Genomic DNA, 26,117 nt, shown 5'->3' on the forward strand with positions numbered 1-26,117 from the left:
ACCGCCGATGTCACGTCCGTCCGTTTGATGAATTTATCTAAACCTCAACTGGCGAGCATCAAAAGCTGGTTTTAGACGTTTCCCAAAATCCGGATCCCCCTCGAGGCCCGCAGACGTTGGCGAAGAAGATCTCATCCATTCCGATCGAGACGCACCGACGTGACGATGATACCAATGCAGCCTCGCTTCGCGGAGCCTCGAGTATTTCATTAAAATGTATTTTTATTTTAGTTTTATTTTAAACTGGAGGGTGACGATCTTGTGACATCTAAATACAACGTATTCAAATATTTTTGTCACGACAGTAGACGGCATTTTTTTGGGGTTCGCTGCCGGTGGATCATTTAAGTTTGGCTTTTTTTTTAATTTTTTTTTTTATAAATACAAGAAGGAGTCAAATAGACATTGAGTTCAAAATATTTGGTTGCGTGCAGAAATTTTTTCTGTAGTTGTTCATCGATTTGAAAAAAAAAATACAACGCGCTCTGTTAATACGTAAGCATAAAGGCAAAGAAAAAAAAAAGTAATACGCCATGTTAATTCATTTTAAATTTCAAAAGGGTTTTTTGGCTCCCTATTTCCCTGACACTTTTCTCGAACCCGTCTCTTCATCTCTTTTCCACACTCTCCGATGCTCTGGACTGTTGACCCCAAGTACCTCCAGCTTCTTGATCTCCACTCCCTGTAGCCTCACCGTTCCACCCGAGTTCCCCTCATTCACACACATATATTCTGTCTTGCTGCGACTAACTTTCATTCCTCTCCTTTCCAGAGCATACCTCCACCTCTCTAGATGTTCCTCTACCTGTTTTCTGCTCTCACTACAGATCACAATGTCATCCGCAAACATCATGGTCCATGGAGATTCCTGTCTAACCTCATCTGTCAGCCTGTCCATCACCATTGCGAACAAGAAGGGGCTCAGAGCTGATCCCTGATGGAGTCCCACCTCCACCTTGAACTTCTCTGTTACCCCTACAGCACACCGTACCAGTGTCTCACAGCGAGCATACATGTCCTGCACCACTCTAGCATACTTCTCTGCCACTCCAGATCTCCTCATACAATAATCAACAACTGAATGAGAGAGGAGGCATACTGAAGCCCAGCTTTCTGACAAAAAGCAACAAAAAAAAGCAACAATAAACCATGTACACAACGCGGAAAGCCCTTGTGTTTGTTCGGTCGTGTGTTCGTTCACAGAGGCTTGTTCGCAGCTCAATTCCAAATTTATCAAAAACCGATTTGTTGGCGATCAGGGCCGTTTGTACACCGATCTACCGGTCGGCAATCTGCAGCTCTTAGAACTCTCTGATGCAGCTCCTTGTGGTTTTTGAAAATAATTTAATATAGTGAGTATTTAATTAAAATGTTCCTTTTTTTGAAATGTCATTTTAAATTTGAAGACGATGGCGATCTTGTAACATCTAAAGAAAAATGTTCAAATATTTTTGTGCCGCCTGTTAAAGTATGACAGCACACACAGAGGACGGCGTTTTTGGTTTGATTATTTAAGTTCTGTTTATTTTGATAAAAAGTAACCTTCAACCTCTTTTTTTCGGAGTTCAAAATGTTTTGTTGCACTCATAAATGTAATTTTCTCTGTAGCTCTTCATCGATTAAAAAAAAAAAAAATGCAACACATATTTCGTTTATACATAGCATGAAGGCAAAAAAAAATAAAATGTTACATGTCGTGTTATATTCTAGGTTCTCTTTTTATTTCTAGCAATTTAGAAATCAACAAACTGATTCAATATTATTATTTTCTTAATTATTATGACTACAAAATTTTTGAAAATTAGAAAATTATCCAGTTTGTTCAGAATGGATTTTTTTTTTTTTTTTTTTTTTTTTTTTTTTAATTGTTACAGCACTTCTGTGGAGGTTCGCGGTCATCCAGGTCACGGTGAATTCTTAACTTGAATTTTTATAATTTCTTGAAATTCAAGTTTGGTTGCCACGACGAGAACATTTCGACGAGAATTGTATCAGATATTTGGGAATCGATGTGCTTGAGCGCGTCCAAAAAGTAGCCATTTCCCGGTGACCCGAAGCGGTTCCTGGAGACACCAAGTCCTCAAACAAGTACTTCCTGTTTACTTTTGCCAAAAAACGTCTCCGATCTTAGAGGATGACAGTCTTTACCTTGCACTTTCGTCCGTCCACCGTCTCCTCGTCGAACTCCTCCCCGATGTGGAAGTTGATCTCGGTGGTGCGCACGCTGGTGGAGGTTTTGATGTAGAACTGCTCGCCGTCTTGACGGATCTCCACGTGGGGGTTGGAGGCCGCCGCCACGGCAACCTTCCTCAGCATGGCGTTCACCCCTGACAGGAGAGTCCGCGTCAGTTACGATCAAAAACCCCAAAATAACATGTTTTTAAGGAATGAGCCAAAAAAAAAAAAAAAAAAAAAAAAAAAAAAGCGTTAGCATCAGGCTAGCGTTTAGCTTTGCGACCATCAGCTAACTCTGCTAAGGGATATCCCATCATGCATTACTTCCCGAGGGGTGCGGCTTGATCTAATGCAGTGCGTCCACCATTGTTTGGTATCATTTAAATCTATTTTTGCATCATGCTAGCTATTAGCATGTAGCTGTTAGCGCTAAGCTATTATTAGTAAAAGCTCCTTCCCAACCCTCAAACCCCTTTTGCTGTCAACCAGTCGAGGCAGAAGGCCGCCGTCGCTGAACCAGGATCCGCCCGAGGTCCGAGCCCCAGATAATCGTCGACGATTTACGTTGGTTTCGTCCGATCAGGCGAGTCAGAGCTCAAATTCGGCGTCGCTTCACCACCTCTTTACATCGACTGAACCTCTGTGAGATTCCCTGAGCGATATTTCCCAACCTGGGTTGAAATTATTTAATGTTTTTTGATTCCCCGCGGTCAAGATTGTTATGACAACTATCCTATAAACCTTTTCATTCCCGGCTTATTCCGTTAAAAGGGGGAGAAGTGAGGTATTCCCCCGAATTTGATATTTCCCAAAAGCTTGATTTCCACCAGAGAGCCAGTTTGGAGGAATCCTCCCAGCTCCGGTGTCGCTCGGCTGAAACATAAAAACGTATCAGAACGACAGGACTCCACCCATGAGCTGGGGGATTCGGTGTTTTTACAGAATTAAATATGGATGAAGCTAATTTGGCTATGGCTAATTTGACGCTAAAATAACAATAACAACCATATAACTGTGACAGGGCTCCCTTTGGACTCAGACGCCGTCGGCGTTCACGCTCTGGGGTCCCGTTAGCAAAAGAGGCGGCGCCGAATTTCAAGCTAACCCCTTTTAGCACATGCCTGCGCTCAATTCTGGAGCCTGATATTTGGGTACAGCTCTGCAGGCCCAGCATGTTCCCATCCAACCGTCCCGCCACAGGGTCCCCCCCCCCCCCCCTTCTTCCCCCAGATAATTACGGAGACGCTGATGGAAAGCGGCGGCCCCGCGGCGATGGAATCCGCTCCGGACGGGCCGAGGTCTTACGTAAGCGCCAACAAGCGATCTGCCCGAGCGCATGTGGCCGAGGAGACGCTCGCGTTGACACCAGAAGAGAAGGAAGACATAAAGCATCCGGGTTTAGCGGAAAGACGGAGACCCTCAGCCTGTCGTGGCTTGGTCTTTCTTTGGAAACGCCGTTTAGATGTTTGCTCCGAGACGGCACGCTGGGGAAAAAAAGGGTCCCTGGTTGGATTCCAACGGGGGGCCTTAGACAGGGCTAACGGCTCAATGTCTCTATACATGAATGAGAGGGTGAATGACGGTATGTCCACTGGACATGTGAATGAGTGAGTGAATGGGTCTATGTCTCTGTATGACATGTGAATGACAGGGTGAATGGTTGTGTGTCTATTAGACATATGAATGAGAGGGTGAATATTATCTGTCTCTATATGACATGTGAATGAGAGGACGAATGACTGTATGTCCACTTGACATGTGAATGAGAGGGTGAATGGCGGTATGTCAATAGGACGCATGAATGAGTGAGTGAATGGGTCTATGTCTCTATATGACATGTGAATGAGAGGATGAATGACAGTATGTCCACTGGACATGTGAATGAGAGGATGAATGGGTCTATGTCTCTGTATGATATGTGAATGACAGGGTGAATGGTTGTAATGGTTGTGTCTATTGGACGTGTGAATGAGAGGGTGAATGATTGTGTGTCTTCATATGATCTGTGAATGAGAGGATGAATGGTTCTATGTCTCTATATGACATGCGAATGACAGGGTGAATGGTTGGGTGCCTATTAGACATGCGAATGAGAGGGTGAATTACGTCCACTGGACATGTGAATGAGAGGGTGAATGATTGTCTATCTTTATATGGTGTGGGAATGAGAGGATAAATGACTGTATGTCCATTGGACACGTGAATGAGTGACTGAACTGGTCCATGTCCCTGTATGACATGTGAATGACAGGGTGAATGGTTGTAATGGTCGTGTCTATTGGACATGTAAATGAGAGGGTGAACGACATCGATAGGGCTTGTGAATGAGAGGGTGAATATTATCCGTCTCTATATGACATGTGAATGAGAGGGTGAATTACGTTTATTGGACATGTGAATGAGAGGGTGAATGGTTGTATGTCTCTCCTCATGCTGCCCTGAATGCAGGATAAGCAGTATAGATCACAAACAACCGAACGAATGAACGAACGAATGAATGAATGAATGAATGAATGAATGAATGAATGAATGAATGAATGAATGAATGAATGAATGAATGATTCCCACTTTGAAAATATGTCATGAAATTTTCGCATTGCAAGGGAATCAGCGGGAAAACTTACAGGGAACCAAAAACGACCTCAAATCTTCGCCGAAGTGCGTCTTCGCCTTTTTTTTTTGTATTTATCCGTTTTGTTTTGTTTTTTTTCCGTACAAACCGGTTCACACGGCCTAGCGGTGGTTAATCCACGCTTGAATGCAGATTTGAACGGCACGTAGGAGCTTATTCATGGAATTAGAAGCACAGATGCTGTTTAATATTAATATGCTTTTTTTTTTTTTTTGCACCCTTGAGTCTTAAGTTTTTTTTTGTCTCTCTGTTGCAAAAACAATCCCGAAATCTTTTCCCCTGCGCCGGGATGTGAACGGTTTCCAGCACCAGATTGGTCGGCGTTAAAAAAAAGGACTCCTGCTAATCTAGCGTTAGTAATAATAAGCGGGTTTTAATAGATTTATGGGTAAAAATAAACGCACCCAACCTTTACTTCACCCCGCAAGTACCTTTTCTTCGCTGCGCTGTTTCCATTTGCTCGCACTTTAACCTCAAATTCCAAGAAAGTAATTTGATTACTTTGCACGATTCAATCCGTTCCCTATTCCTTCCGCATTTTAGAAAACTTGCATCCATTGTTTTGTGTGTTTATGCTAATTTATGAAGTCCTCCGTCGGATTCATGTCGAGCAATAATTAGCCGTCTCAGTGAGAAATTCCAGTAATGTTATATAACATGATTTTTAATTTAAGAAAAAAAAAAGTAGGATTTAGATGTGTGAATGAATGAGTGAATGGGTGCACGTCTGTCTCATAAAATTAGAATATTGTGATAAAGTTCTTCTGTAATGCAATTTAAAAAAAAAAAAAAAAAACTTTTTCATAATATTCTAATATTTCGAGATAGGATTTTTGAGTTTTCTTAAGATGTAATGATAAAATAATAAAACGCTTGCAATATATTAGTTGATTCATAATGAATCCAGAATGTATGACATTTTTTGTTTTTTGTAATTGCATTACAGAAGATAAAGAACTTTATCACAATATTCTAATTTTCGGAGACAGTCCTGTATATTTGCCGATTTTTTTTTAATCGTTTTGACGCGTGAATGAGAGGGTGAATGTTTTCTACGTCCCTATATGACTTTTGAATACTTTTGTGAAAAAATGAAAATAACTCTTGGACGTGTGAATGAATGAATGAGTGAATGGTTGCATGTTTATATTTGACAACTGCTTTAATGAGAGGGTGAATTTTCCTATTTTCCTATTTTTTGAAGCGTGAATGAGTGAATGAATGGACGTCTTGTCTTTAGATGCGTGAATGAATTTTCCCACGACTTTTTGAGTGAACGAGTGAACGGTTGCATGTTTATATTTTTATTTTTTATTATATTTTTTGTATCTATTTGACGTGTGAATGAGAGGGTGAACGTTTGTACGTCGCTATACGCGGCCCTGTGATTGACAGGTTGACTGCGACGCCGCCTCTCGGCCAATCACGGCCGTGATCGTCCCCGTGGCCCCGCCTCCTGTGCAGGATAAGCAGCACGGATCACGAATGGATGAATGGATTACACTTCAAAATATCCGCTCAATGAGTTTACACCTGTCCTAAAGCCCTGTTTCAAAGCATCGCGTTACCGGGAATATTCAAAGCGCCTATTTGTGCACGAGTGCAGAATATTCTGCATAAAAAGTGTTAAAAAAAAAAAAAAAAAAAAACATTGGAAGTTGAGGTTTCTTTTTTTGTTTTTTTTTCGCATTTTGTCTTTTTTTTTTTTTTTTTTGCCCGTTTCAAAGCATCGCTTTTCGGTTTCATGAATGAATGAAAATACCAAGAATATTTATAGTGCATATCTGGCAGTTTGTCCTGCACGAATGCAGAATATTCTGCATAAAAAGTGTTAAAAAAAAAACATTAGAAGTTGAGGTTTTTTTGGGTTTTTTTTTTTGCATTTTGTCTTTTTTTTTTTTCTTTCCGCCCAGCAACCTCCCACCCTGTCCAACCACTGGCGTAAAAAAAAAAAAAAAAAAAAACATTGGAAGTTGAGGTTTTTTTTGTTTTTTTTTTGTTTTTTTTGCATTTTGTCTTTTTTTTTTTTTCTTTCCGCCCAGCAACCTCCCACCCTGTCCACCCACCTGCCTGAAAAAAAACAAAAAAAACATTGGAAGTGGAGTTTTTTTTTTCTGTTTTTTTGCATTTTGCCTCTTTTCTTCTTTTTTTCCTGCCCTGCCCCGAGACGGTGACCTCCCACCCCATCCATCCACCGGCGTGAAAAAAAAAAAAAAAAAAAAATTGGAAGTCGAGTTTTTTTTTTGTTTGTTTTGTTTTTTTTGGTTTGCTTTTTGTCTCTTTTTTTTCTTTTTTTCTTTTTTTCCGCCCTGCCCCGGGACGGCGACCTCCGACCCCGTCCATCCACCGGCGTGAAAAAAAAAAAAAAAAAAAAAAATTGGAAGTTGAGGTTTTTTTTTTTTTGATTTGTTTTGTTTTTTTTGTTTTGCTTTTTGTCTCTTTTTTTTTTTTTTTTTTTTTTTCCGCCCTGCCCCGGGACGGCGACCCGCCCCCCCACCACCACCACCACCTCCACCCACCCTTCACAGCGTGACAAAAACAGCGCAAAAGAGAATCCAATGACCCAGTTTAACACCGGTCCAAACCTCCCGGCGCGGCGATCATCAGTTAAAACTAAAACAGAGTGAAAGACAGATGAAAAAAGGCACTGAAATGCCTGGCCTACTTAAATCCTTAACATGAATAACGCCCCGCCACCCCTTCTCCTCCTGCACCCCTCCTCTTCTTCACGTCCCCCCCCCCCGGTAACAATAACACTTCTGTGCCGGCCGGAATTCAGCATCCGGCGTTTTTTCATATCTCGGAGGATCCGGCGGCATCTCGGCCCCGTTTTCCTTCTTTTTGGCATCTTTTTAATCCCCCCTTTTTTTTCTACATGGGCACCCGGTCAGCCTCGTGCCGGAGGAGGGAAGGAGTGGAAGAGGAGGGCGACGGCGGGAGAAGAGAAGCCGGCGTACGTACCCAGGGCTTTGAGAAGTTCGTCGAAATTCTCGCTCTTCTTCATCTTCCAGATGCCGGCAAAGTTGGGCATGACTGCTGAGGATGTGAGCGCGACGCTGCAGAAAAAGGACCTGTTCAACGCTCTGAAGGCTCTGCTTCCCCCGGTGCCGTTCCGCCGTCTCTTTCCTCCTCCTCCTCCTCCCGCCTCCCTTTGACTCTCTCTCACCCGGAGGGGGTTTTTGTCAGACGGACGCTCGACGCTCCCCTGCTTCCTGATGAGCCGCGGCTGCGATTCTCGTCCTCGGCCGCCTTATGGATTTCGTTTTTAAATGCGGGGGAGCCCCCACCCTCCTCCCGGGGAAAACCTTTGTCCCGTTAATACAGGAGAGGGAGGCCGACGCGTCGGGTCGTGTTTATAGAGCTTCGTTTGGCCCTTTCGGACAGAGTGGCATCCTTTGACGGAAAAAAAATCTTTATTGGGATTATTTATAAATCCGTCCTCTGCATTTTTAACCACGAGTTCGCAGGGTCTTCGACGAGACAGGATTCGAACCGGGAGTGTTTCGGTTCCGGGGACAATCGCTCTGCCTCTTGCTCCATGCACTGATAATTCATTAATTGGTAAACAATAGTAAATACCTGAATAATAAAATAACATAATAATGATACGATGTTAAATAAAATAAAATTAAATTAAAAAAAAAATAAAATAAAATTTTAAGAATGAAATCATGTGAAAATAAAGTAAAATGAAAATAATTACATTACATTACATTTGGCAGTCGCTTTTATCCAAAGCGACTTACAATAGAGGACATAGGCACTTCAGATACACTTGCAAATACACGAAATAAATATATAAAAATATATTTTTATATATTTATAAATATAAATTATATTTATAAATAATATATATAATGCTGAAATTTTGTTTAGATAAAATAAAATTAAAATAATATCTATAATAGTGAAATTTTGTTCAAATAAAATATCGTGGAATAAAAACAACATATATAATAATGAAATTATGTGAAAATGAAATCAAATGAAAATAATATATATAATACTTAAATTTTGTTCAAATAAAATAAAGTGAAATAAAAATAATGTATATAATAATGAAATTATTTTAAAATGAAATACAATAAAATAAAATGAAAATTATATATATAAGAATGTAATTATGTTAAATTAAAATGAATTAAGATAAATACCTATAGTAATAACGTTGCGAGTCGACCTATAGTAATAACGTTATGTTACAATAAAATGTAAAAATCAATAATGAATTTAGCAATTCATTAACTTTTAATTAATTCATTCATTTTCATTAATATTCAATTTCAATCAGGCGTTTGGGCATCAATTGAAGCACGATGTGATTCATTCTTCATGCTTGCGGTTGTTCCTGCTTTCCTGCTCTCATTTGTGGCACAGTAGAGATCCACTCTTTGCAATTTCCTTCTCACATTCTAGGAAATGAATTCTTAAATTGTGCACCTCTTTTATTACATTTCTACCAAAAGCAGTCCGAAAACATGCAGACGTTCATTGAAGACCATTGATTGCCCAGATTTCTTTTTAAGTCTTTATGCCATGTTGATTTGAGGGTGAATAGTCATATGTTGTTTTTGGGGTTACAGTCATGCAAGGTTGCACAATCTGTATAAAGTTTTGTAACAGTCGTACAATCAATGCCGTCATACTTCTACAAATACTGACATATTCCATTTTACTGCCTTTTTGCACGATAACAGTGCATCATTTTTGCTCTACATGAATGCTATTTATTTAAGTAAATGTTCTTCTGAAACTGGTACATGTGGAGAATCTTGATCTTAATCATGAGAAATATATAATTAATTTTATTATTATCGTTGTTGTTATTAGCAGTTTCAGAAATAGTTGCAATAGTGGCAGCAGTAAAAGTAAATATTAAGCACTGTATTTCCCAATCCGGTGCATTTCCCACTCCGGCCGCTAGGGGGCAATGGTGAGCAAGACTGTTAAAAACGGCCACGAGGAATTATCCCACGAAGAAGACGCAAACCGGAAGTCAATGTTGTCATGGCGTCTCACGTATAATTCAACCGACTCGGGGAACAGATTCGGAGATTTCCGAGGGAAATAGAAGGTATGAAAATGCACAAATCTCAAAAAGAAACAATTTAACTATTTATCTTGATTAAAATTTGGTCGACCGATCGCTTTATACGGCGGACGGTTTGGAATTAGCAGCCCGTAATTCGCTAACTGTGATGTAGCATTAGCGGTGTAGCTTCGTCATCTTAAAGGAGCGACTGCGTTTGTTAACTATATTTACATATATTTCCGCCGTGGCAATTATGAATACTTGATTTATTTTAGCTCTGTCTGTTTGTGCACTCAACTAATTCCCGAGTCGTCATTTCCCAATGTTGTGGTGGCCGATGTGGTTGTTATAAATGCTAACAAATGTTTTTAAGGGTTTTCACGTTTACAAGCTCTACGACGACCGTGACCAAACAATGAGTACGCAAGTGAGCACAACATTCTTACCATAATTATGAATTCATAAAAGATAATAACGCCGGGTTTAACCAATTATATGTTTCATTTCAGTACAGCATCCTGTTCAAGCAAGAGCACGGTGAGTGGATGCACCCTCACGCTGATTTTCCCTGCAGTCATGCTAGTTTTCTGCTGCTTTTATGTGAATTATCTTTCTGCACGACGTGCAAAGCCTCTCTCTTACTTTACATATATAAATAAGGATAAATTGCATATAAAGATAAAGATATTTTGCCAAGTGACCCTCTTTAGCTTCACTGTGGTTATGCACTTCTTCTCTGCTGCCCATGTTGTGATGTGATGGTTCTGTTTAATGAAGTATTTTTTTTTATTTTAACATCACAATCTTGAATTGTTCTTTTTTTTTTTTTTTTAAATGACATTTTGCAAATGACTGACAACAAGTATGAGATTTCCCTAAAATTTTGTAAGAAAACGCCCGAGGCACAAGTGAGATGTGACTGAATAAGCATCAAGAGAAAATACCAAAGTAAGCAAGAAATTACGTCATCCAGCCAAAAAAAGGAGAGTTGACAATAAAAAAAAGGACATTTGTTTTTAATGATTAGCTATTAATTATAATCAAATTGAATTTTTCTACATTCAGAAGATATTTGCAAAAAGGTAGTTATTCTCTTGGGTGGAGAGGAAACATATATGTATACATGTAATATATATATACATGTATGTCAGAAAATTAGAATATTGTGATAAAGTTCTTTATCTTCTGTAATGCAATTTAAAAAAAATTACTTTTTCACGATATTCTAATATTTTAGATCGGATTTTTGAGTTTTCTTAAGATGTAAGCCATCATCAGCAATATTAAAATAATAAAAGGCTTGCAATATTTCAGTCGATTTGTAATGAATCCAGAATGCATTACAACAGAATATAAAGAACTTTATCACAATATTCTAATTTTCTGAGACAGTCCTGTATATATGTATGTATATGTATAAATGTGTGTGTGTATATGTATGTTTGTATGAGCATAGCATGCCTTGATGGTAACGTTGGCAGTTTACCATATCTTCTATTCAGCAATGTACAAAACATTAGAACCAACAGTCGTCTTACACGAGTTACCATGTTTTTCGTCAATGCATATATATGCTGCTCAAAAAAATAAAGGGAACACTTGAACAACACAATGTAACTCCAAGTCAATCCCACTTGTGTGAAATCAGTGTCCACTCAGGAAGCAACACAGATTCATTTTGACTTGTTTTAAGGACATTACATCAAAGTTGGATCAGCCTGGAGTTTGTTTTTACACTTTAATTTGGAGTGTGATTCCTAATCCAGACCTCCATGGGTTGATACAATTGATTTCCATTGATCATTTTTGTGTGATTTTGTTGTCAGCACATTCAACTGTGTAAAGAGCAAAGTATTTCATAAGAATATTTCATTCATTTAGATCTAGGATGTGTTTTTTAAGTGTTCCCTTTATTTTTTTGAGCAGTGTATATATATGTATGTGTGTATGTAGATGGGCTATACCTTCTTGTTTTACCGGTGTATTGATCCGCCCCTGCTTAAGTGGAGTTTGCCACAGTGACCTGGCTATGAAAGGCTATTGTCTTTTTTTTCTTCTCGTCCCCTCAAATTGCAAATGTTGCTTCCTCTTAGCGCACGATGATGCGATCTGGACGGCGGCGTGGGGAAAGAGCGAGGCGGACGGCTCGGAGACCATCGTCACCGGCTCACTGGACGACTTGGTGAAAGTCTGGAAATGGTGCGGGTTTGTTATTCTTATTTGTCTTGACGAAACTACCAGGAAAAAAGTCTGCATGAACCAAGAAAAAAAAAAAAAAAAAAAACAACAAAACAATTCCGGTCTTCACTTCTTGTGTGAAACTCCCAAAACAAATATGTCACGCCGGGTGTTGCAGCCGGCGCGCCGCCGGTGTCACGTTCGACATTTCGCCCGGCGCTCTTGTTAAACGTACCGGATCCGACTTCCCCTCGCAGGTCGGACGAGAAGCTGGAGCTGCAGTGGACTCTGGAGGGCCACCAGCTGGGCGTGGTGTCCGTCGACATCAGTCACAACGGGGCCATCGCCGCCTCCAGCTCGCTGGACGCTCACATCCGCCTCTGGGACCTGGAGTCCGGGAAACAGATCAAGTCCTTGGACGCGGGGCCGGGTAAGTCGGGTATTATTTCGAGCGGTTGACAAGTGACGCTTTCCATGTTGACTCTTTAAGATGATCGACAGAAACGGAACCCGCGAGCGAAGCACTCGGCGAGCGGTTTGACAGGAACGGGTTTGAATTTCCGGGTATCGGTCGAAAACTCTGCTCAAGTGGGGGATAAATGATGTTTTTCTCCACAAACCAAAACACTTTGTATGAAAAAGAAGAAAACCTCACAAAAGAGACGCTCATGATCTCATGCGAATAATAACAGTAGCGCTAGCAGTTGCATGATACTAGCCGACATATATGTTACACAATATTTATACAATAAATCATTCGTTGGTCAGTTCATTCGATGATCTCTTCTTTAAAAAGAAGATTCAACGTGTTCATTGTCACATGAACAGTGAAATTATTATTTTCGCTGTCCACTGCGACACCAGATAGGTGGCATTAAAAAAAACAAAACAATGAATCCTAAGCAGAAAATCACGAGAGGTGGAGGTTTGTTCTGGAAACCGCAGGAACGAAGGTCAGTCACAGCAAGAGGGATTATATGTGTGAATGACAGGGACGGTGAGGGTGCAGGGAGTGGAGATCGAGAAGTTGGAGGATTTCATGTACTTTGGGTCGACATCCCAGAGCGCAGACAGTGTTGAGATGCTTTAGGTCAGGGGTCGGCGACCCGAAACACCCAAAAGAGCCATTTGGACCCGGTTTCCTCGGAAAAGAAAACACCGGGAGCCGCAATTACTTTTTTGACGTCTAAAATAAAGGCACCGCTGTATATATTGCTTTTTATTACCTTTACACTTTGTATAAACAAGTGTGTTGCTTCTGAAATTCACAAAGTGTTACGGAGAAAATTCAATTTTATTTATGTGATGAACTCTTTCAGAGCGTGTAGCGGAGCCTTGACCTGAATTTTTAAAAATAAATCGTGAAAAAAATCACAGTGTCAGTAAACAATAAAAAAATAAATATTTGCAAAATATCTTCATAAATATTTCTTTTACCTGGTTTATGGGACTTCCGCGCACAGCATCTGCAAATCGGGACTTTACCGGCTTCCGCGAGTGTGACGTTATTTTGAGCGGCGAAAAATAATAAATATAATTTTATTTGATATTTCAAGATCACAATAATCTTCCAACTTAGAAATATAATATAATATACTGGTAACGCACTATCCTTCTAAAAAATAGCAAAAAGAAAGGCAGATGATCAGAGTGGATCAGTGTGTAGCAAACTGAGCTAAAAATGACGTTTTCTTGATGCACTATAATTATTATTTCATTTTTACATTTTTTATCAGCCTGTGTTGCAAATAAAAAAAGGTTGCAAATAATAAGAAGCACATGATTTTTATGTAATTTTTAAATAAATAATAAATGCCATTGATGTGTTTTTTAATTTGAATTTCAATTTTAGTATTAAGTTATATATTGCCTAGTATTAAGCTTTGTTTGTTCCATATACAGTTTTTAAGCACAACTTGTTTGGGTGAAAAGGGTCACTTGTTATATCTGGAGGAAGATTTTTTTAAATAAATATCAATGTTGGCCCGTGACTTTGTCCCAGTTTTAAATTTTGGCCCACTGGGTAACTGAGTTTGAAACCCCTGATCTAGAAACAGTGACGAAAAGACAGCAGGCAGGACTGGAGGTGGCAGAGATGAAGATGTTGAGGTTCTCTTTGGGAGCGACCAGGATGGAGAGGATCAGGAATGAGTCCATCAGAGGGACGACACATGGTAGATGTTTTGGAGAGAAGGTCAGAGATGGTTGGGTCATGGACAGAGGAAGGAGAGTGAATTTATTGGTAGACCGATGCTGGTATTGGAGATCTAGAGGAAGACCAGAGAAGATTGATGGATGTCATGAGAAAGGATATGAAGGTAGTTGGTGTGAGAGAGAAAGATACAGAGAATCAGGTTAGATGGAGATGGTTGATCCGCTGTGGCGACACCTGAAGGGAAAAGCCCAAATGAAAAGAAGACATACAACATCGGCCCCCAAATTCACATGACATTAAGAGACATACAACCATAAAAACCTATCTTTAACCTAAAAAAAAAAAAAAAAAAAAAGCTGTGCAATATTTCATTTCACTGTGCAATATTTCATTTCATAACAGCTACACTACGATTTTTACCTCACTTGTTACTAAGACACTTATAGTTTTATCACTTGTTTACTAAGACACTTTATAGTTTCACTGAGACACTTTATAGTTTCACTGAGACACTTTGTAGTTTATTTTTATTTCTAATTCTGCCTTTTTCTTTTTATTATTTATTACTGTTATATTTTCTGTAACTCTGGCACAACAATTTCCTTTGGGATTAATAAAGTCGTTCTTATCTTATTCACTCACTCATTCATACGTCAGAGACTCACAACATTCGCTCTCTTATTTGAATGACAGTAAGAGACATACAACCATTCACTCGTCTTATAGAGACATACAAGTTTCGCTCCCTAATTGCTATGGTGACCCCAAAAGGAAAAAGCCCAAAGGACCGTATGGCTGTTCATAACGTGGGACAATTAAAGGAACATACTGCTCTCTGCATGTAGTTATGAAACGCTCAGGCGTGAGAAGGTTGACTAGCTGTGAAGGGAAAAGCCCGAAGAAGAAATCAACTCGTGCACAGAAATGGAAAGACAGGAAAAAAAAAAAGGGTGCAGTTTCTGATGTATCCACGGAAACCCGGAGGCCTCTGCCGGCATTTAAGAACACTCGCGGCTTCGGCTCGACACCGAAACCCGCGGGACGCTTTTCTTTTCGACAAAAGATAATGTTCCCGTGTCTTCTTCCGCCAGTGGACGCGTGGACGGTCGCCTTCTCCCCGGACTCCAAGCACATCGCCACGGGGAGCCACCTCGGCAAGGTCAACATCTTCGGCGTGGAGAGCGGAAAGAAGGAATATTCCCTGGACACTCGGGGGAAATTCATCCTCAGCATAGCTTACGTAAGGAACGCCCGGTGAAACGCCGATGTTTGTTTGTTTTTAATTTTTAATCCGACTCAAACCCCCCTTTGTTTTCGCTCCCCAGAGCCCCGACGGGAAGTACCTGGCAAGCGGCGCCATCGACGGGATCATCAACATCTTCGACATCGCCACGGGGAAGCTCCTCCACACGCTAGAAGGTCACGCCATGCCCATCAGGTCGCTCACCTTCTCGCCCGACTCCCAGCTGCTGGTCACGGCGTCCGACGACGGCTACATCAAGATCTACGACGTGTGAGTGGCCCCAACGCTCTCCTCCGCCATTTTTTTTTTTCCTCCCCCGCCGGACGACGTTCGAATGACGTCGGAATCAACGCGTTGCAGGCAACACGCCAACCTGGCGGGAACGCTGAGCGGACACGGATCCTGGGTTCTCAACGTGGCCTTCTCCCCCGACGACACACACTTCGTCTCCAGGTAACCGTTCGTGAATCACATAAAGTCACACCTCGACTTCGGTCCCGCGATGGAGCTCGTAACTCGCATTTCACATTAAAAGTTTCCCGTTGAATTGAGTTGAAATGCCACTAATCCTTTTTCTTACAATAAGAAAAACGCACTTTTATAGGGATTTAATCGGTCTTGTGATAGAACTCGTAACTCGCATTTCAAATTCAAGTTTCCCGTTGAAATGAATTGAAATGCTACTAATCTTTTTATTAAAATAAGAAAAACGCACTTTTATTCGGATTTAATCAGTCCTGTGATGGAACTCGTATTTCAAATTCAAATTTCCCGTTGAAATGAATTGAAATGCTACTAATCTTTTTATTAAAATAAGAAAAACGCACTTTTATACGGGTTTAATCAGTCCTGTGATGGAACTCGTAACTCGCATTTCAAATTAAAAGTTTCGTGTTGAAATGCTACTAATCCTTTTTATTAAAATAAGAAAAACGCACTTTTATAGGGATTTAATCGGTCTTGTGATAGAACTCGTAACTCGCATTTGAAATTCAAGTTTCCCGTTGAAATGAATTGAAATGCTACTAATCTTTTTATTAAAATAAGAAAAACGCACTTTTATTCGGGTTTAATCGGTCCTTTGATCGAGCTCGTAACTCGTATTTCAAATTAAAAGTTTCACGCTGAAATGAATTGAAATGCTACTAGACCTTCTATTAAAATAAGAAAAAAATCACTTTTACATTGGTTTAATCGGTCCTGTGATCGAACTTGTAACTCGTATTTCAAATTAAAAGTTTCCCGTTGAATTGAGTTGAAATGCCACTAATCTTTTTATTAAAATAAGAAAAACGCACTTTTATACAGATTTAATCGGTCCTGTGATCAAACTCTTATCTTGCATTTCAAATTCAAGTTTCCCATTGAAATGAATCAAAATGCTTCTAATCCTTTATTAAATAAGAAAAAACGCACTTTTATACGGGTTTAACTTCAAATTAAAAGTTTCCCGTTGAATTGAGTTGAAATGCTACTAATCCTTTTTATTAAAATAAGAAAAACGCACTTTTATACGAGTTTAATCGGTCCTGTGATCGAACTTGTAACTCGTATTTCAAATTAAAAGTTTCCCGTTGAATTGAGTTGAAATGCCACTAATCTTTTTATTAAAATAAGAAAAACGCACTTTTATACGGATTTAATCGGTCCTGTAATCAAACTCTTAACTCTCATTTCAAATTCAAATTTCCCGATGAAATGAGTTGAAATGCTACTAATCCTTTTATTAAAATAAGAAAAAATCACTTTTATACGGGTTTAATCGGTCCTGTAATCGAGCTCGTAACTCGCATTTCAAATTCAAGTTTCCCGTTGAAATGCTACTAATCCGTCGGTTTGTCGCGCTTTTTTTTTTTTTTTTTTTTTTTTAATAAGAAAAACGATCTTTAGAAATAACAAATAACGAATTAAAAAAGCAAAACAAAACATGAAGACGGGACAAAGACGGCCAGAGGAGAGTTTTTCACTCGCCGATCGTAGCTTCACACTGAACGCTACAACGCGATGCTAAATGTAGCATGCAAACTTCGCTACACTTCCTCCCATCTGCAAACCGCCTCATCAATAACGCCTCGGTCTCCCAACCCCTCTTTTGCGCTCCTAAATGTCTCCTAAATCCTGCGTCCCGTCACCGTATCTCACGGACGAGTCCACCACACACACACACACACACACACACACACTTGTGTTTTGGCGCGATTTTCCCTAAGCTAGCTAGCGACGTGCTAGCTAGTTGTCAGACGCTCGAGCTCAGATCCGAAAAATCATTCCCGCGTCTCAGAAAAGTGGATGTGCGTGGAGGTGCCGGCTCCGCTGTCCCGGGTGGGCGAGAACGCTCCGAGGTGTTCGTTTCAAAGTAAATATCGTAGCTTTCAGTACGTTAGCCCGTCGGTCGCTTGTCCCAGAAACGCGTGTTTTCCCGCGTCGACTTTCCCAAGCTCTGGTTTCTTTCCTGAGACGACCGTCCGACCAGGCTGTTATTTCTCCCCCGATTACGTTCCAAGATAAACAGCAGTTCCCGTTTTCCCCTCAGTTCCTCCGACAAGAGCGTGAAGGTTTGGGACGCCAGCTCCAGGGCTTGTATCAACACCTTCTTCGACCATCAAGACCAGGTGACCCATTCAATCTGATTTTTTTATTTATTTCTTCATGACTTGACATCTAAGAGAAACCCCTCCGTAGTGTTTTTTTTTTTTTTTCTTTTTTTTAATAAAATAAAATAAAATTTCAAGAATGAAATTTTGTGAAAATAAAGTAAAATGAAAATAATTACATTACATTTGGCAGACGCTTTTATCCAAAGCAACTTACAATAGAGGACATAAGGACTGCAAATACAAGATGCACAGGAAATATACAGAACAGTAAGCTTTTTTGTTTGTTGTTTTTTTTTTTTTTTTTGAGAAAGACATACACACACACACTGCATTTTTATGAAGAAAAACGATATTTCCAGCCAAAAGCAATAATCCCAGCTGCTGTCGGGTGTCTGGTTGCAAACGCCTGCGTGGAGGCGAAAGAGCGGCGTTCCTCAGATCTGAGGAACGTTTGTTTTTTGGGACGCGTCACGTCCGCGGAAACATGCCGGGGCGTCTTTGCAGCCAATGACCCGTCCATAACTCTAGATCTAGAACATTTCCCCGGCGCTCAACGTTCAGAGTCCAGCGCTCATGGGATTGTTTCTCTTACACCCGGGGTGTGAAAAGAAAATGAAAAAGAAACCACTTTGTGGTTTGGAAAAACAAAACAAAAAAAAAAAGACGAGAAAAGGCCACGCATGGGTTCACCGTCCCGCCCCAAAACCAGGAAGCTGTAATGTCGTTATTTATCCAGCAATTTAAGCCAGATTTACTGCAAAATTGTCTAGTCCAACATTAGTCTGTAAGAAAGTGCAGAAACCTCAGAAATCCCAGCCCAGAAAAAGCTGGAGAAGGTCAGAGAAGATGGGGACCTCCTGCTGGTAACAGGAGCGCTAATAGTTACATGCTAATAGCCCGCCGTCTTGTTTTAATTCAGTCGTATTTACAGCAGAAAACGCAAAACTCTTGTTATTTCCGGGGAATTTCGTGTTTCCCGCACCGCACCCATCAAAATTGAAATGGATTGATTTATAAATTGTACTTTAAATGTCTCGCTATTTTATTTCACAATGGGTTTTAGTGTCAAAATAAAGTATTAAAGTGATTTCCAGTGACAAATGAAGGGTTTTAGTGTCAAAATAATGTATTATAGGGATTTCCAGTGACATGTTTCTGAATAGATATAGCCGCCTGCTAGGTCGCTACAGCAGGTCAAGCTCCGCCCCCTGGGAAACTATCCAATGAGAGCCAAGATACTCTGAAGGCCATAGGTTGCTGTCACCGGTTGATAAAAACAAACAGCTCCCTAAAAAATAAAGGGAAAACTTAAACAACACGATGTAACTCTTAAGTCGATCACACTTTTGCGAAATCAGATTGTCTGCTTAGGAAGCAACACGGACATTTTGTCACATTTTTTTATTTTGTTTTAAGGACATCAACGTTGGATCAGCCTGTCGAGTGTTTTTGCATTTTCATTTAATCAGTTTTTTGTGATTTTTGTCGTCAGCACATTCAACTATGTACAGAACAAAGTATTTCATAAGAATATTTCATTAATTCACCTTTAAGATGAGTTATTTTTGTGTTCCCTTTCTTGTTTTGAGCAGTGTATTAAAAATTGAAATCAAATCAAAAGCATTTGAGTTGCATTGTTACACAACTCAACTCCGGGGGATTTCCCCCTAAACTTTTGTGAATAATTTTAATTTCTAATTATAATAATAACACAAGTTATTCTGCTGTAATGACCCGTCTCCACCTCCCTCCAAGGTGTGGAGCGTAAAGTACAACAGCACCGGCTCCAAAATCATCTCCGCCGGCGACGACCGGGCCATCCACATCTACGACTGCCCCATGTGAGCGCCGGACGCCGCCGAGCAGCTGTTCTTGGAAGAGAAGTGGGTGATCGGGGGCTGTAAATGTTTGTTTTTTTTTGTGCTCAAATAAAAAAAGGGGATATTTGCTTTTTGTACATCCGCCTTTTTTTTTTTCCTATTTGAAAGAAATACAAAGACAAGCCCGCCGTCTCTCCATACGACAAAACATTTATTTCAATCATTTGAAGCCCATTGAAACAACAGAATCACAATCTTTTGTCTTTTACACGCGGCTATTGAAGAAGTGTTTGCTGTTCGTTTAAAAAAACAAACAGCGACGCCTTGGGCGCCCCCTAGTGGACAGGAGTGGCACTGCACATACCAACATTCCCCCAGATTCCTGATTACTTTCCGACGCTTTTAAACCGTACTTTTAACAAACAAAGCAGGTAGTTATCCTTCGTCAAGCGTGAAGATTTAATAGTCAATAGGCAAATTGGTGCAGAGCCTCAATTGTCGGTCACTGAACTCTCTAAACTTCCAAAAGCAGTACATAATTTTTCACTGAGTAATTGAGAATCACCTCCAGGAAGTCATCGGTGGAAGTTTCAAGATAATTTTGGCTGGTGATTTATTTTACACGTTGTTTAAAATCCCTCCCCCTCTGCCTTCCCGAAACACCGATACAGATTAATTCGCAGAATTATACGAGCGTCACATCAGCGGGTGGGGAAAAAAAAAAAAAAAAGGCCTCTGACATCATTCGCACAATGGCGGGTCAACGAAGCTAACGGACACGTTCGACAGATCGGGAGAATTTCTCCGCATTGCGAACAGTGAGAAATGTATAAATAACGAAAAGAATAATTCGTCCGACCGGAGGCGAGGAACGGAACGCTCGTCTGACGACGTTTACGGAATCCAGAACACTAGAAGAGCGGAGCTGCTGCTTGTTTGGCCCAAATTATTCCTCCGTTTATTGGATCCCGATGGAATCACAATCTAATCAAACCCGCATTTTCATTTCAATGATTCGATTAAATGAGGGGAGGCGGGGAAAAAAAAAAAAAAGTTCTCATCAACGGGTGATTCTTGAAAAAGGACCGAATCTCCAAACCGTACGTGGAATGCACTTAAAATACGGCAGACAAGGCATCGGTGGGATTTTGGCAAACGGACGTTGTTAAAAATACACGCTGCCGTGAACGGCGGCGGCGCACCTGTGGTTCTATTTTCAGGAACAGAAGTCCGGCTGACAGGAGATCCTCGCTTCGGCGCATCCGGGTTTGGAGAAATAAACCGGATGGGCGTCGCTTGATTGAGGATCCAACGTGAACAAAATAATCAAAACGTGTCCCCTTTTTCGTTTCAAAGCCCCGCGCTTGGACGCCGTTTGTGTTTCACAGTAACAGAAAACAACAGTAGGAGCTCCTTCGCCCGACGACGGCGGCGCCGCCTCACCAGTGCCTGGACTCGACGAGCTCGGCCCTCAGGCTGAGTCTCTTCAGCGTCTCGTAGCCGACCACGATGAGCACGGACGTGGGCGTGGAGGAGATGACGCGGGCCGACAGCCCCTTGGTCATTCCCGAAACGCCCTCCTCCGCCAGCAGCTGCTTGAACGTTTCCACCACCGACGACCGGCCCTCCACCTTTGGACAAAGTAGGGAAACGTGTGACCTTTGGCGTTTTTTCCGTTCCTTCCGTACCTGATCGTCACGTTTCAAAAATTTCGATTCAACCTACGCTAATGTGGCGTCTTCTGTAGCTGCTGGCTGAAACAAGTTGGCGCTTACGGTTAAAACAGAACGCGCTCTCTTCCGGCCAAAGTCAATCGGAAATATCAAACATTTAGATACAAAATTGGAATCAACAAGGACTTATTTATGGCCACTTAAGATAAGATAAACCCCATAAGGGAAATTGTGTTGTGACAGCAGCGTGAGATATAGTGTCAATAAAAATAGAGACAATTAAAAAATAGCAAAAGACATCCACAAATAGACAGCAGAGAGAACAACAACATAAGGAAAAATAGACAAAACGACAACATAAACAGTGACAATAGCAATGACAAATAAAATAATCAGGATGCGAATGGGCTGAAACTAACAAGGATAAATCGGATGATAGTGAAGGCATGAAATGTCCCTTTTTTTTTTTTTTTTTTAAATCACATGCAAAGAATAGCTTTACCTGCACTCGCGCTCTGACGACGTCCATGGGGTTGGTGATGGTGGAGGCGGTGGCGGCGGCCATCGGTCCGGCGAAGGCCTGCAGGATCAGGTGGGGGCACTGGCTCGGCGCGAGATACGACAGCTGCTCTAAGAACGGGAGAAAAGATATGGCGTATCAAAAAAAAAAAGCTGCGCGTCTCGTTTTAATTCAGTCGTATTTACAGCAGGAAACGCAAAACTATTGTTATTTCCGGGGAATTTCATGTTGCGCGTACTGCACCCAGCAACATTGACATGGATTGATTGAGAAATTGTTGTTTTTAATTTCTTGCTATTTTATTTCACAATGAATTTGCTCTGAATTTTCTGTAGGAAACAAATCTTAGTTATTTTCGGTAACAAATGAAGGGTTTTAGTGTCAAAATAAAGGATTATAGTGATTTCCAGTGATAAATGAAACGTTTCTCATACTGCACTTATCAAAATTTAAATTGTTGCGGCTTAAAATTAATTGCCATGTATTTCACTACAAATTTACTAACATGTTTTTCAGCAAGAAACACAAAACTAGCCTTACAGTGACAAATAGAAAATAGTGTTTCTCATACTGCACCTGTTAAAATTGAGACATTTAGAAATTGGTCTAGCGTTAAATTTCTTCCCATTTTATTTCACACTGAATTCACTTAAAGGTTTTTTGGCAGGAAAAAAAAGTATTATTAGTGATTTCCAGTGACAAATGAAAGGTATTAGTGTTCCTCACAGTGCACGTGTCAAAATTTAAATTGTTGCAGCTTTAAATTCGTTGCTATATTTATTCCAGTAAAAATTGACCAAATGTTTTTCAGCTGAAAACACCAATATTAAAGTGACAAATTAACTGTACTAGTGTCTCTCATACTGCACTTTAAATTTCTTGCCATTTTATTTCACTTTAAATTGACTCAAATGCCCTCCAATGATTTAGAGAAGCAAATGAAAATAGATTTATCGATTGTTGCAGCTTTAAATTCACTGGCATTTTCCTCACTGTAAATTTACTAAAAGTTTTTCAGCAAGAGGAAAATGTATTCTTATGGTGATAAATGGAAGGTATTCGTGTTTCTCAACCTGCACTTGTCAAGATTTAAACTAATGTAGTTTTAAATTCATTGCCATTATTGTTTCACTAAAGATTTACAAAAATGTTTTTCAGCTGAAAACAATATTGTTATTAAAGGGACAAATTAAAAGTATTTGTGTTTTTGATATGGCCCTCAATTTAAATAGTAGCAGCTTTAAATTTCTTGCCATTTTATTGCACATTACATTTACTCAAATGCTCCCCCCAATGATGTATTAAAAAAATGTAAGTTTGCGGATAAGCAAAACGAATGAAATTAGCAAAAAGTTTGATTTTTGCCAGACAATGATTATGTTTAAATAACACATCAAATAAAAAGAAAATTAAAAAATTGAGCCCCGTCATAAACCAAGAAAGCCAGCGTGTTGATTTACCTGCGTAAAAGTGATAAAAAGGCCACCAGAGGGCGCTGTTCGGGATGTATGTGAGTAGCGACGCCACGTAGCCTCGGTAAAATCCCCTGAAACCGTCGGCCGCGAATATCTGCACCGAAATGTCCCGCGTCTGGCCGAAAGTGAGTCTGCGCTTGGACGCGGCCAGCATCATCTTGGGCTTGGTCTTGAAGCGCGTCTGGTGCTCCCCTTGGCCCTGCATCATCAGGTGCTGCGACACCACGTCTATGGGCACCGTGATGGTCTGGGCCACCAGCGACGCCGCCCCGCCGGCCACCACCGACTTCACCGTGTTGCTGGGCGAGTACTGGGACACGTATCTGCGCACCAGCTCGTAGGTGGTGATGTACGCCTGTCCCGACACCAGCGTGAACGTGTTGACCATGAAGCCGCGGTAGAGGCCCTGGACGCCCTCCGTCCGCAAGATCTTGCAGAAGGCGTCGAACGTGCCCGAGTACAGGGCCTTCCCCTTCTGCACCTGCAGGCGGGTTCGGATGAGGCTGGCCGGGTACACGGTGGCCCGGGTGGTCAGTGTCATGAACACGCCCAGGGAGTAGAACTTCCTCTTGTCCAGGTCCTCCCACTCGATAATCTGGATGGCGCCTTTTTGCTGCATGGCGCCGGCCGGGGCGGCGGTGCTCCCCTAAAGCCACCTGTCAATCATAAACGCCTCCACATCACATCTGGAAGAAAACAAAAACAATCATTCAGCATGTATTAAGACAAAAGCACGTTTTTGTTGTGTTTGTTTTTTGCAGAAAGGGCAACTATTGCAGACTTTAGACCACAAGAACGGCTTTTTTTGCATGTTTAATATCACTCTTTTAGCAGGGAGTGTGAAGCACTCTGGGGACAAGTTCAACGGGACCGACCGGAATAAATATTAATTATAAATGAAATTACCGTTTACATATTGACTTTTGCGGACGGTCGCGATCACTTCCTGCATTCAGCGGATCCCTTGCAAACAGGACAGAATGTCCTTGCTGCGTTTCGATGCTTTAAATATCGATTTAAAAACATTATTTGCAGAAATAAAGATGGTTAATAAGAGAGGCTGTGTCCATAGATGTGATCACGTTGTTTATCTTTATGGGGTAAAGACAGTTGAAACCCTCTAAATGAAATTGGGGAATGAAATTGAGACAGTAACCAAATGAGCTTTTTTTGTTGTCAAGCGATATACGAATATTATATGTTTAAAAAGGATAAAATACGTAAAAGAGTCACCAGAAGAGAAGAGTTGTGAATCAATCAGCCGGACTGTTTGACTGTCCGGGGGCACGTGGAATGTCACGGTGTTGTCCTCGCGCTGACTGCTAGCATGCTAACAGGTCGAGCTACCGGTTTAGTTGGTTAAATAACAAAATTATAAATAAGTAACACCCACCTGAGATCCCGGCGTCGGGTTAAAAACCCGCCAGTCCACCCCGGCCGGGCTTTCCAGTCGGGATTTCTCTCTGCCCGCGTCTCCTCAACGCCCCCGGTAGGGTCGAGCTAGCTGTCCATTCCTGTTGCTAGCTAGCTAGCTAAAGGTGAAAGGTCACGGGCGGAGGTCTGTCGCCGCTGTCGTTACATTTCGGGATCCAAATGAATCGTATTTTCTTAAAAAACATCGTCAAAACCGAGGAGCGGGCTCCGGCTTCGGGGTGACATCGTCGTATCCCGTCTTCCCGACTGTTAGCTGTTTGGTTAACATGCTAATTTTATTCACTACTCGGTATCGCGGTGCGTTCACGGACCGATGCTAACAGTCGGACACGGCGCTACTCTGGAATGTTGGCTCACAAACAGCCCATAATAGTATCTCATTGATTTTATATTCATTTATATATAAATATCCAATCGATATAACCGATTAGATTGGAACCGATAAGCACAGTGGTAATTCATAGTTTGTATCCACACTGTACTGTTACTTTTTTGTTCTAAGATTTGTAATTATCTTAATAGCACGCAATTTCAACAATGTTATTTATATATTAAATATATATATATTTATATGTATGTTTATTATACATATAAAATATGTATAATATATATATTTTTAGGTTTGATAGATTTCCTCAGAAAGGCTCTTAGTATTTATTCCGTTTTTATATTAGCCTCGATCGCTGCTATGTAAGCCAAATTCCCCCGAGGCCTATTCAAACTGAAGAAGTGAAATAACTTCCAGTTGCCGTGACAACGATCAAAGTTGTTTATTGCTACGCGTTCAAAGAAAGAAACAGAAAAAATCAAACAAGATCTTTTTATTAAACAGGAAATTATCCTTTCAGTTAAAGTTAAAGAGCATATTTTATTTTTTTACTGGAACCTCATTTTCGCCCCTTCATTCGTCCCGTGATGAAACAGCAGTTCTTTGTTATTCATTTGGTGTAATTTAATGCTTAAATAAGATTATATAACTAGCATTTGCATGTTCCACATAATGCAATTTTGAAGCGATTAAAAATAGCCTGTTCCCGCACCTAAGATGGTTTTTTGTGTACGTGCCGAAATGTCCTCGGCTAAGTTTTTGACTGCCACTCCTTGTTTTCAATGAATTCGATTCTTCACAAGAGATGACGCGCAAACAAAGTCACCATAGATTTGAAAATGGAAGGGGGAAAAA

At 40.7% G+C, this 26,117-nt stretch overlaps 3 protein-coding genes across 4 annotated transcripts in view; 1 reads left to right on the forward strand and 2 right to left on the reverse strand.

The window, feature by feature from the left end:
- The window catches only part of crabp1a (cellular retinoic acid binding protein 1a), a 29,050-nt gene extending 21,007 nt beyond the window's left edge, over positions 1–8,043 (reverse strand). The window contains exons 1-2 of the mRNA XM_086149083.1: positions 7,769–8,043; positions 2,149–2,327 (exon numbers count right to left, since the gene is read on the reverse strand). Of these exons, the coding sequence (XP_086005209.1) occupies positions 2,149–2,327; positions 7,769–7,838 (249 nt within the window). The 5' untranslated portion in view covers positions 7,839–8,043. The remainder of the gene's footprint in view (positions 1–2,148; positions 2,328–7,768) is intronic.
- Positions 8,044–9,772: 1,729 nt separating this feature from the next.
- On the forward strand, positions 9,773–19,959 carry skic8 (SKI8 subunit of superkiller complex). The gene is made up of 10 exons (XM_086149086.1): positions 9,773–9,881; positions 10,213–10,266; positions 10,349–10,376; positions 11,933–12,038; positions 12,275–12,447; positions 15,264–15,412; positions 15,498–15,685; positions 15,776–15,868; positions 17,949–18,027; positions 19,768–19,959. Exons 2-10 carry the CDS (start codon positions 10,255–10,257, stop codon positions 19,855–19,857), a joined length of 918 nt encoding a protein of 305 aa, XP_086005212.1. The 5' UTR covers positions 9,773–9,881; positions 10,213–10,254; the 3' UTR covers positions 19,858–19,959.
- Positions 19,960–20,022: 63 nt separating this feature from the next.
- Positions 20,023–25,170, reverse strand: slc25a44a (solute carrier family 25 member 44a). Of its 2 annotated transcripts, none has more exons than XM_086149085.1 (4): positions 24,894–25,170; positions 23,486–24,186; positions 22,008–22,135; positions 20,023–21,463 (listed from the first exon to the last, which is right to left on the reverse strand). In XM_086149085.1, exons 2-4 carry the CDS (start codon positions 24,117–24,119, stop codon positions 21,272–21,274), a joined length of 954 nt encoding a protein of 317 aa, XP_086005211.1. In that variant the 5' UTR covers positions 24,120–24,186; positions 24,894–25,170; the 3' UTR covers positions 20,023–21,271. The 2 variants fall into 2 exon arrangements, with proteins under 2 accessions (XP_086005211.1, XP_086005210.1); XM_086149084.1 differs by having other exon boundaries at positions 21,052–21,463; positions 22,008–22,130; positions 24,894–25,033.
- Positions 25,171–26,117: the final 947 nt, after the last annotated feature.

The sequence above is a fragment of the Fistularia commersonii genome, chromosome 7 (genome assembly GCF_037954325.1).
Source record: "Fistularia commersonii isolate RoL2024-O1a breed Wild chromosome 7, RoL_Fcom_v1.0, whole genome shotgun sequence".
Lineage (NCBI taxonomy): Eukaryota > Metazoa > Chordata > Actinopteri > Syngnathiformes > Fistulariidae > Fistularia > Fistularia commersonii.

Coding starts and splice junctions, on each gene's coding strand:
- skic8 (XM_086149086.1), top strand. Junction 12,039..12,274: donor TTGGTGAAAGTCTGGAAATG/GTGCGGGTTTGT, acceptor TTCCCCTCGCAG/GTCGGACGAGAAGCTGGAGC. Junction 18,028..19,767: donor TCTTCGACCATCAAGACCAG/GTGACCCATTCA, acceptor CCTCCCTCCAAG/GTGTGGAGCGTAAAGTACAA.
- slc25a44a (XM_086149084.1), bottom strand. CDS start 24,119: ATGCAGCAAAAAGGCGCCATCCAGATTATCGAGTGGGAGGACCTGGAC. Junction 22,131..23,485: donor TTTTTATCACTTTTACGCAG/GTAAATCAACAC, acceptor TTCTTAGAGCAG/CTGTCGTATCTCGCGCCGAG. Junction 21,464..22,007: donor TCGTCAGAGCGCGAGTGCAG/GTAAAGCTATTC, acceptor CTTTGTCCAAAG/GTGGAGGGCCGGTCGTCGGT.